The sequence below is a fragment of the Lithobates pipiens genome, unplaced genomic scaffold (genome assembly GCF_037356315.1).
Source record: "Lithobates pipiens isolate NorthernLeopardFrog02 unplaced genomic scaffold, aLitPip1_a1.2 Scaffold_16, whole genome shotgun sequence".
Taxonomy (NCBI): domain Eukaryota; kingdom Metazoa; phylum Chordata; class Amphibia; order Anura; family Ranidae; genus Lithobates; species Lithobates pipiens.
The window spans coordinates 463,239,911-463,252,267 of NW_027507748.1; the positions used below are offsets into that span (position 1 = coordinate 463,239,911).

Sequence of the window (12,357 nt, forward strand, 5' to 3'; positions counted from 1 at the left end):
GGATTCTCTGAATTTCAGAATAACAAAAAATAACAAAACATGCTTTTAACAGCGGCAGAACAGCCGTCCGTGTGAAAGGGGCCTTATACAGTAACCACCTCAATAGAGGGCACTTACACACCTTTCCTGCCCAGGTCATTTTTCAGCGTGACAATTACACTGTCATGCTACACTGTAACCATGTGAAATTGTTATCATTTTATTCACACAAATAGAGTTTTCTTCTGGTGGTATTTAATCACTCTTGTTTTTTTATGTTTTCCAAAAAAATAAAAGACCAAACATTTTGAAAAAAAAGAAAAGAAGTTTCTATCAGTAAATTTTGTAAACAAGCAATCTTTCTCCTTCTGATGGGCACTGATTAGGTGGCACTGATGAGGAGGCACAAATATGCCACACTTATGGGCACCGATAGGCAGCACTGATAGGTGGCATTAATGGGCAGCAGTGATGAGCAGCACTGATAGCCAGCACTGACTGGCATCACTAATGGCCACTGATTGCTGGCACTTGTGGGCACTGGTGGGCTCTTTACATAGATCGGAGTTGTGCCCTGTCCTAGCAACACGGCGGTCATTCTGGGGAGCTGTCATTTGACAGTGGGCAGACGACAAGTGGTTAATCAATGGCTATTTATAGTTCTGATTGCTGTATAAATGTCAATGGTTTCAAAAAAAGTGTCCGAGCAGTCTGCTGCAATCACAATAAAAATCGCAGATCACAGTTATTACTAGTAAAAAAAAAATAATAATAATAATAAAAATGCCATAAATCTATCCCCTATTTTGTAGACGCTATAGCTTTTGCACAAATCAATCAATATACACTTATTATGATTTTTTTTATTTTTACCAAAAATATGTATAATACATAACGGCCTAAACGGAGGAAAAAATGTGTTTAAAAAATAAATAAAAAATGCTTGCTATTTTTTTGTTTATAGCACAAAAAATAAAAACCACAGAGGTGATCAAATACCACCAAAGAGCTCTATTTGTAAGGGAAAAAAAGGACATATATTTTGTTTGGGTACAATGTCACACGCCCGCACAATTGTCAGTTAAAATAACGCAGTGCCATATCGCAAAAAATGGCCCGGGCAGGAAGGGAGTAAATTCTTCATGGGCTGAAGTGGTTAAAGTTGAAGTTTATTTTTTTGGATACAGCCCCAAACACATTATTTGTGTGTAATCATGTATATTTCATTACCTGCAGGCGCCTGTTTCTGATAAAAGACTGCTCTAAACATCTGTCTTCCAGCACCGTGAAGGTTACGGTAAGCTGCCGATACAGAGAAAAGTTGTCTTGCCCTCTCCTCCATGTATACTGCTTGTCTTACTACTATCACACCACACACAATGGAGAATGAAGAGCTTAATAATAGCATTAACTTTGCCTATTGCATGATGCATCGTGTAATAGTGGCAATACAGAAGAAGGCAGGAGGCACAACATTTCTGTGCGACCTTCCCAGAGCCAGAAGACAGACAAGCAGGGCAGATGTGAAGCAACCACTTGCATTAATCATCAATATAAAAAAAATTGTATGGCGCTGTTGAAAAACTATTCAAACTTTCCACATTTTGTCATGTTCTATAACCAAAAAACATAAATGTGTTTTATTGGGATTTTATGTAATAGACCAAATACAAAGTGGCACATAATTGTGAAGTGGAAGGAAAAATGATAAATGGTTTTTCAAATATGCGGCATGCATTTGTTTTCAGCCTTCTTTACTCCAATACCCCTAACTAAAATCTAGTGGAACCAACAGCCTTCGGAAGTCACCTAATTAGTAAATCAAGTCCAACTGTGTGTAATTTAATCTCAGCATGTTCTGTGAAGCCCTCAGAGTTTTGTTAGAGAACCTTAGTGAAAAAACAGCATCATGAAGGCCAAGGAACAAACCAGACAGGTCAGGAAAAAAAGTTGTGGAGAGGTTTAAAGCAGGGTTCGGTTATAAAAAAAAAAAAAAAAAAAAAAAAAAAAAGTCTCAAGCTTTGAACATCTTACGGAGTACTGTTCAATCCATCATCCGAAAATGGAAAAGGGGAGTATGGGACAACTGCAAACCTACCAAGACATGGCCCTCCACCTAAACTGACAGGCAAGCTATGGAGAGCATTAAATCAGAGAAGCAGCCAAAAAGCCCATGGTAACTCTGGAGAAGCTGCAGAGATCCACAGCTCAGGTAGGAGAATCTGTTCACAGGACAACTATTAGTCATGCACTCCACAAGTCTGGCCTTTATGGAAGAGTGGCAAGAATAAAGCCATTGTTGAAAGAAAGCCATAAGAAGTCCCGTTTTCAATTTGCGAGAAACCATGCAGGGGACACAGCAAACGTGGAAGAAGGTGCTCTGGTCAGATGAGACCAAAATTGAACTTTTTGGCCTAATAGCAAAACTATGTGTGGCGGAAAACTAACACTGCACATAAATCTGAACACACCATCCTCACCATGAAACACTTTTCTTTAGCAGGGACAGGGAAGCTGGTCAGAGTTGATGGGAAGATGGATGGAGCCAAATACAGGGCAATCTTAGAAGAAAACCTGTTAAGAGTCTACAAACAACTTGAGACTGGAGTGTAAACTTACAGCCAGAGCTACAATGGAATGGTTTAGACCAGGGATCTCCAAACTTTCTAAGCAAAGGGCTAGTTTACGGTTATTCAGGCTTTAGAGGGGCTGTACTGTGGCCAGTGGAAGTAGAAAATTCCCTGGCATCAGTTCCCAATCGTTGGTTTTAATGGGAGGAATAGCACCCCATTGGTGATATCAATAAGAATAGTGCACCATTAATGGTTTCAGTAGGGAGAATGGTGCTCCATTATCGATGTCAGTTAGTGAAATAGTGCCCCATGGGCCAGATAAAGATAAGCAAAGGGCCACATCCAGCCCCCAGGCCGCAGTTTGGAGATCAGTGGTTTAGATCAGGACAACGACCCTAAAAGAGCTACAATGGAATGGTTTCAATCAAAGCATATTTATGTGTTAGAATGGTCCAGTCAAAGTCCAGACCTAAATCCAATTGAGAATCTGTGGCAAGACTTGAAAATTGCTGTTCACAGATGCTCTCCATCCAATCTGACAGAGCTTGAGCTATTTTGCAAAGAATGGGCAAAATTTCATTCTCTAGATGTGCAAAGCTGGTAGAAACATCCCCAAAAAGACTTATAGAGCTAATTGCAGTGAAAGGTGGTTCTACAAAGTATTGACTCAGGGCGGGTGAATACAAATGCACGCCACACCTTTCAGATATTTGTAAAAACATTTATCATTTTCTTTCCACTTCATAATTATGTGCCACATTGTGTTGGTTTATCACATAAAATCCCAATAACATACATTTACGTTTTTGGTTGTAACATGACAAAATATGGAAAATTTCAAGGGGTATGAATACTTTTTCAAGGCACTGTCATTTCCAGAGAATATATTGCTGTGCTGGAGGAGTCTTGGCCTGGACTACAAACTTGAAGTTAAACCTGGAGGCCAGGATGTCCACTTCTGGAGCCCTACCCCCACTTCTGAAATAGGAGATGGAAGACTTCGGGATGAAGGGAACATTACCCTTGGTCCAGATAGTGATGCCTGAAGAAATTTGCCTTTTTACTTGTCCATTGCTGGGATGTATGCTGCAAAGAGGGCTGGGCGGTATTTCTCCTGCCTTTGGATGATCAAACTCCTCTGAAATGTAGGATGTTGATAGGGAGCTTAGCTTTCTTGTGTTCCCCGAACTGTGAGGTATTGTAACACACTCCCCAGTCTGTGAGGCTGCTATTATCACCCTCCATGGGAATGGCAGAAATGACTTACTCAGTGTTTGATATTTCCCCCAAACGATCAGATCTACTACCTGCCAGACATATTTATGAAAACTGAAATTTAAAGCCTCTGTTAAATGTGGCTCTAGAAGTTTGATAAATCTGAGCAGAACATAGAAATAAAATATTTTCTTTGGGAAAATGCTGAAAATATCTGGATTCTTGAAGTCATTGAATTCTGAAGAATGTAGGCTTCGAAAGTATGGATTTCAGCAGTACAATTATACTTTACTGAAAAAGTTTGCCATAGCCAGGAAGACTTCAAAAGCAGAAATAACTCTTCAGCAAGCAGTTTGAAAACATGAATAATTTATTCTAAATATGTACATTGTCACATGAATAAAAGTGTGGAGTTAAAACAGCTTTCGTACAAAGTGAACATTCTTACAATTATGTATAAGCCCTTGCAACTTGTTTATGACTACAGATTGACTTCAGCCATAATACTTCTGTTTTTCTGAGAGTGTGGTATAGGAAGGTATCATCAGTTACATATAGGAAAATCTCCCTCGTGAGACATAAATGGCTAAAAAGCCTCTCGTAAGCCATCCAAAATAGGAAACGAAAAAGTGTTGGCTTTATATATACTTGAATTCAATATTTTACTGTGTACTGTCAGTATCACATATAATTATATACCTTGCATATCGTCCTGGTATTCTTGTTTTATTACAATGCCATGTGATTCACCATAAAACTTTAAATAATTGTTTTTAACAGGTCCTGAGATACAGATGTACGGTACATTGAACAAATGAATAAATATATAATGTAGAAAAAGTAATGTTCTATACTAAAGGTCTATAACTAAACTCCAGCAAAGCAGGCGAAGTATACAGTTAAAATGAAAACCCACCTATGGCTTTGTAATTCTGTACAGCCAGTTTTGAGATCCACCCCCCCCTGCCAGGCAGATGCGTTTACCTTTGCTCCATCAATAGCAGAGCTGTTGGATGATGAAGGAGAAGCAGCACATGCACTTGATTCCGACTGCCTGTTAATGCTGGCCTCATCTTCCACAGAGGAGATTGCAGAGGTTGATAAATAAATTTGATAGCTGCTATAGTTTTTTTTTTTTTCCTGGAGTTTTGGTTTAGGCTTAGAAAACAATGGGCTCATTGATTTTAGAGGAATCTGACCCATTTAAAATATGCTGTGTGTATGTATATATTTTTATGTGCATCAGGCAGTCAAATGCAAGAGGTTACATAAAACTGCACACTGCGTTAGTTCCAAATATCAACCTGGTGTAACAAGAACAATTTTTCTTTACTGCATAATAAATAAGGTTTCACAACTCAGTTTGGAGTCCTATGAGTTGTATGAAAGCACACTGCTGGCTATGACTCTGTACCTAAGTGTATTTAAATGTCGTAGTCTGTTATTTTACATGTGAACACAAATTATTGTAATGTATCTGTAAAGGGCTGAATTCTTAAAGCAGTATCACATTTTCTTATTTTTTTTTTTACATCATTAGGTTGTACTCTGTTCCATCTTCCTAGGTGCCTATAACACTTGCATTGATATCAGACAGGGCACTGCCCTCCTCCATTGCGCAAGGCACTACAGCTTGCAACGAGATGGCTTCTTTGATAGCAGGCATTTGTCTCCAACTGCCAGCTCTTGCAGGAGGAATGCAGATGGAGGCAAGACCTGGTCAGCCCCCAATCTCCCTGCATTCCTCTTACTGGTGCTTGCCTTGGACAGGTGTTGAAGGCTGAAGACAGGCACTCGCTTTAAAAAAAAAAAAAAAAAAAGACATTTGTTAGGCTTGGTTCACACATATAAGAATTAGATGCAATTTGAACCGCATCCAATTCGCACGACACATGAAAAACAATGCTTTCCATTGTGCCTGTTCGCATATGTCTGATGCAGTCAGAGTGTGGATTCAGTGCGAATTGAAAAAGAGTTTTCTGAGCAATGGTGCAATTTTAGGCCCATTGACTTCAATGGGAACCCTTCTGAATCACACGCCATTCAGTTGTGAACAGGATAAAAACCTGACTTGATCCTGATGTAAACTTGACCTGAAATGCTGAACTACTTTGTCATTTAGCTGTTAAAACAGAGCTTCAAATTTGCACTGCACATGTGTGAACCCAGCCTAAGCTGCAGTGTTGGGCAGCTATGCAGCAAAGGTCTGACATCAGCAGCTAGTGTTACAGGGCACCTAGGAAGATGATAACACATTTTGTTCCATGGCAATATCAATAATGTAAAAACCTATTGATAATTGTCAGTAAATGTCCATAACATCTACAAAAGAACTACACAGATTTTAGCAACCCCTTGCTGTTTCCTAACACATTTTTTTCTGTTGTACACAAATGCAGGATATGCATAACAAATTCCCTCTTAGAACAGAAAAGCATTTTAGAAGTAGAAATAAATTTGAGACCTCTGCAGAAATTTTCTGAAATCTCAAAAGATCTTTTTTTCTAGAAAGGAATGGGGACCATAGGTTCTCTCTTTTGAAGAGAAACATGCATTATAAAGGAATAATTTATCACCTAATGTAAAATAGGGGCAATAGGGGATCGCCTTGGACTGTTATGACCTCAGCTTACAATCTAGTGCTTTAACACAGTAATGAATAAACTTTTGTAACAGTGGTACATATCTCAGGACCTGTGCATGCATGCTAATAAGCAACTATTGCTTAAACTTTGGGATTTGACCATTTATTGCAAAGGATAAAATAAAAAAAATATAAAATTGTAACACAGAAGTAAATTTAAACCACTTTTTGGACAATATAAAAGAAAAAAAAAATCTTAAGAGGACATCCATCATTAAACAAGCCCAGATAATCCCCAGGTAAATAAGTCCACACATGGATGAGGCGAAGAGGTCAGTCGTACAACGAAAACAAGGAAACCTGAAAATAATATGAGCATGCATCACAACAGCTGGATGGATAGCACACATAATATTATAAACCAATGGATGGCTTTCACAACACGTTGAAGAATGCAGAATGGTAGATTTCACAAATTTTGTCAACCTTGCATCAAAATAAATTATAATGCATACCTGGAAGTTTTAAAGAAGCATTGTTATAACATTTGTTTTATTGCCATTGCCTTTTTATGATGTATGCCTTTATAGCAAAATTCTGTTGCCCCCCGCCTTTCCCAGGGCACAAATATACTTAATCTAAAACACTCATGCAAATGTGCGCAGAGGGCCCCTTAGCGTACAAAAATGGCTGTAATTTGTGCATGAGATTTACAGGTGTTACATGCAATGAGGAAGGCTTTTGCCGAAACATGTTAGTGTTTTGATGTCGCACTGCTGTTTGTGCTCAATAAAGATTTAAGAAGAAGCAATCGAGTTGCCGGCTTTCTTTTTGCAATTTTGGTGTATGGGACACAATGACCTGAGCACCGTTATTCAGCTCATCATCCTATAAACGTGTGGTAGAGCTTGGGTGAGTTTTTGTCTATGTTACATGCAATTAGCAGTAGAAATCAATGACAGGATGCAGCGGTAGGCAGGAAAAAACAGATGCGAGATTGTCTGAATCCAGGGGTGTACATCTGTACATTCAGATCTGATCTTACCAGAGCACAGCTGCATCTTTTCATTGATTTGTGCAGGTGGCTGTACACAACAGCTGTTACTACCCGGCGCAAAAATACAGTTTTTACACTGTATGACCCTCTGTGCTTAAGCCCTAAGGGTGTACTATGTTTTGGTATAAGCTACCAATTTCTATTAAATATTGCACCTGTCATTTTTTTTCAGGCTTAAAGGGAACCCGTCAGAACGATACAAAAACTGCTATTTCCAGATGTGTTTTTTTTTTTTTTAAAAGGTACATGCACTAGGGCTGTCATCTTTAGGCTTGCTTCACTACAAAGAGCTGGAGGAAAGCAGCTACAGACACAATCTACATATACGGGAATTGGTTTATCTTTGCAGCCACTTTGACCTTGGACCAGAACACTGGTAGGCACACCCCTGCCAATTGGGAAGCAGCGCATTAAAGAGGCCGTCCTACTGAGGACTGTGCTCTCTTTTCCTGTTAGCACGTCCACTGTAGGCACACATATAGGGCAGCCAACTCTTTTCAATTCTAAAGCCCAGTGCACACTATAAAAAAAATCTGACAAATGATTGTCCGAATATCTTTAGCCCCATACACACTATCAGTTTTTCTGCTGAGTTTTTCCTTCAGATTTACCAAAATCATGTAGTGGAAGGACCTGCCTGATTGCATACAAATTGAAACTCTTAAGGCTTGACCTCATGTCGTATGGTTTTGGTAAATCTGAAGGAAAAAAACTCAGCAGAAAAACTGATATAGCGTGTACAGGGCTTTAGATGTTTCCAAGCACTGAGGATGGTACGAATTGTACAAAAAAAACCCATACGACAAAGGCTATTTTTATTTTTGTTGTTTATGATTTCTGATCATGCGCCGTGGTTGGCATCAGATTTTTTGCATATGAAAACAGTACACATTAAATGAAAATCATTAGTTCTGTCGATGTATGAGAAAAATTTTGGAGTTTGTCCCTACATAAATTTTAATTTGGAAAGGCTGAATCCGATGTCGAAGGTTGTGTACACACTATACGAAAAAGTGATGATCGTGCTTCCTACAGAATTTTTCTTCTCCTTTTCTCAGTGTGTACAACACTTAAATGCTGCTGTAAGATGCCAATATCATGACAAATTTAGGTACTAACCCCCATTGCATTTTAAAATACACTACTTTTTAAATTTATGAATAACTGCATGAATTGCATTTTTAGTTCAGTTTTAAAGCGGAGTTCCACCCAAAAATTACTTACTTACGCTTTAAGTACTTGTGACCCCCTGACATGCCACATTTGGCATGTTTGGGGGGGGGGGGGGGGCGGGTTGACAGGTACCCAGCTCCCACTTCCTCTCTTAGGGCCGGGGCACAGAGCAGAAGTTCCTCTCCTTCCACCCTGAAATCTTCTGGAGCACATTACAGGTCACCTGGCCATTCAAGACGAGGCAGCGCAACTCGTGCATGCGCAATGTGCACCCAGCTGTGAAGCCACAAGCTGTCACAACCAGGTGCCCACACTTGCACTGCCAGTGCCAGTGCCGTGTAGAGGAGGGGGAGAGGAGCGAGGCTTCAGGCAGTTGCATCACTAGATCATGGGACACTTTTTGTAGCTGCTGACTTTTAAATGGTTGGAACTCCGCTTCAATGAGTCTTTGAGCCACAACATGCATGTAGAAAGAAAAAGGAGGTTCTTCTGACAAGCACAATTTTTTAAGGCTCCTTGACACACCAAGTACTGTAGCAAGGCCGAGGATGCTGATGATTGCAACATTTAACACTTAATCGTTAATATTTTCTTTCTCTGATATGACAAAAATCTGGACATCTTTTACAATAACCTCATGGATAAGTAGCAAACTATGTCAATACATCTCACTACAAATGACAAAAATCATCAGTAAATTTTTTTTAAAAAGCTACCGTAGGATTATTTAAAGCACCAAGTTGCAAAAGTTGCATGAGAATTTTGCAAGAAAAGAAAACAAAACACAACATGGGTTCAATCTGGTCCTCACATTGAAAAGGTGACTGAAGAAACAAAAGATACAGTTGCCCACAAATGTCAGCAAGATGCTCCCTTTCATTTCTCCAGCGTGGTGTAGAGCAAAAGGAAGATTATCATGGTTACCCCTGAAAATAAGCACGGTCCCCCCTTAAACACTTTCAGTCATGAGGCCACCTGCAGAATACCAAAATGGAAAAAAAATAGCCATTTAAGTTAGCAGAAATATATAATTAGCCCAATGTCAGCTTTTCACCTGGATCTGGGGCATTTACATTTATGAATGTGGAACATAAAAAGACAACATTTGAGGTCATTCCAAATAATTCCAATGCCATCTTTGAAAACCAAAGCAGCATTCTGGTGACAATGAACGATATGTTAAAACAGTGCATGCACTGAACATTAGTTAATGTAGAGGTCTATAGAGAAGTAGAAAAACCTCTAGGGAGACAAAGCTGAAAAGTATCAACTACCTCCTGGATGCACTCCCTCCTCTTCTGTTTAGATAACAAACAGTACAAATGACATTCTTTTCATCACTCAAAAACTTTATATACAATAGTGCAAAGGAAGTTGGCATTCATATTATCGTCACATTTGAGGTCTTTGTATTTTCCTCTGGACAGTGATTACTGGTCAGTTCTTTTATAAATTGTTCAAGTGCAGCAAAGTAGCCTTGGCACTGCCAGGTATCGTTATGAGTCCCGTCAGGAAAGATGGCCAATCTTTTAGTCCGTGATGGAGAGAGTTCATAGAGCTGTTTCATCATAAAAGGAGGAATTAACTGGTCTGATAAGCCAGAGATAAACAAAGAAGGCATTCGGCATTGAGAGATTTTCCTGTAAGACAAGAACTTATTCTTGTAGCACCATAATGGAAGATAGCGCATGGGAAGAAAAGAAAACAGAGTGCTGGCCATATGAGGAATGCTAAGAAACGTATTTTCTAACATGACTGCTGAAATCCTGTGTGCATTTTCTGAGGCCAAATGAACAGCAACTGCTCCCCCTAGTGACCGTCCAAATAATATGATCTTTGTTTTATCAATGTCTGGTCTGGTCATGACATAGTCTAATACAGCCTCAGAGTCGAGATAAAGGCCTTCTTCACTTGGCTCTCCTTCGCATTTTCCATACCCTCTGTAGTCAACTAAAAGCAAGTTCACCTTAAGATTGACCAGCATTAATAATGCATTCGGTAACCTATGACCAATATTTCCAGCATTACCATGAAAATAAATTATAGTTGGAGAAAAGCTTGAGTTATCACCCGTGTATCTCAGAAGGATAAGATTGAGATGTAAGCCATCTTTTGTTTTAATGAATATATTTTCATGTGGTATTCCTGTGGGCATTGGGACATAAAGTCGTGATGAGGAAGGCTGATCAGGAAAGTACAGCAAAACATCCTGAAATTTAAATAATATTCCAGCTATGGAGACAAATATTAGGAGGAGCAAAATAATGCCACCATACATATTAAAAGTTAATATTAACGGCAGAAGACATATCCTACACAGTCCCCATGACCAGGATCCCAAAGTTAATAGCCATTTCTCTGCGCAAGCCCAAAACACCCAGTGCTTTTCCATCTTTTTCTTCAATAGTTTACCTGTAAAACATAAAAAAAAATAAAAAAATAGAATGACAACATACTGTATATATAAACACATTTACATAGGACTTACTGTTAGCCTGTGTGTGTGTGTGTGTATATATATATATATATATATATATATATATATATATATATATATATATATATATTTTTTTTATTATGCATAATCTGAAGCATACTGGTACCCTCAGAGGATGCCAAGCACTGCTAAACAGTTTGGCATCCCAAAAGTCACTTTGTGTAAGAATGCGTGATTTTAGTTACAGAAGTAAATGGTTACCATTGGGTGCCAGCAGGTATCAATGCAGCAAGCTACATCTCTTCGCAAATTCATATTTACCATTGGACATGAGCCCTTAGAAGGCACTCTACATATGTGAACTGTTATAGTACCTTTGTATGGGCACACTGTAGACTAACTGTACCCTGTTTGTGGCTTTTAAGTCCCTTTGATGATGCTTACTCTAGCTTCTAAGCAACTGGCTGTTATATTGTTACCATATGCATGCAACCACACAGAGGTTATGGGAAAAAAAAAACCAAAAAACTAAGGTTTATAGCCAAACAGCTGGTAATCCTGCTTTAGGGATAAGCTGGGCATGGGCTTGATACAACTACCCCCAGGGTAGAAAATATTTATGCTTATACAGTATATACACATACATATACACACCCTCCCAGACACCCCGCTACTGACATTTGCCTGTATGAATGTTTATATATATGTACACTCACATACATTATTAAAAATGGCCTAAAAGCTGGCCTCAGTCAAAACCTCAAATTAGCACATTTCCTAACTTACTAATAGCTATAAAAATGGAAATCACTGACTCAACCACTTGACACTTAAACCCCCCTCATGACCAGACCAATTTTTAGCTTTCGGTGCTCTCAAACTTTGAAAGACAATACTCAGCCATGCAACACTGTACCCAAATTAATTTTTTTGTCTTTTTTTTTTTTTTTCATAAACCGAGCTTTCTTTTGGTGGTATTTGATCACCTCTGGGTTTTTTTATTTTTTGCGCTATAAATAAAAAAGACAGAAAATTTTGTTTTTGTTTTCTTCTTAAATTTTGGCCACAATGTATACTGCTACATATCTTTGGTAAAAATAACCCAAAATTAGTGGATATTATTTGGTCTTTGTGAAAGTTAGAGAGTCTACAAGCTGTGGTGCAAATCCTAAAAAAATTATCACACCTGATGTACTGGTGGCCTATCTCGCTTCTTGCGACCCAAACAAGCCAGGAAGTACAAATACCCCTGAACTGACCTTTTTGAGAGTAGACATTCCAAAGGTATTTAGTAAGAGGTATGGTGAGGTTTTTGATGTTGTAATTTTTTCCTGCAATT

The 12,357-nt window shown here is 38.8% G+C and overlaps 1 protein-coding gene across 2 annotated transcripts in view; it reads right to left on the reverse strand.

Moving 5' to 3' along the window:
- Nucleotides 1–4,119: 4,119 nt before the first annotated feature.
- ABHD13 (abhydrolase domain containing 13) overlaps nucleotides 4,120–12,357 on the reverse strand; it is a 34,383-nt gene continuing 26,145 nt past the window's right edge. For both annotated transcript variants that reach the window (XM_077482908.1, XM_077482909.1), the window contains exon 3: nucleotides 4,120–10,993. In XM_077482908.1, coding sequence (XP_077339034.1) covers nucleotides 9,963–10,993 — 1,031 coding nt within the window. In that variant the 3' untranslated portion in view covers nucleotides 4,120–9,962. The remainder of the gene's footprint in view (nucleotides 10,994–12,357) is intronic.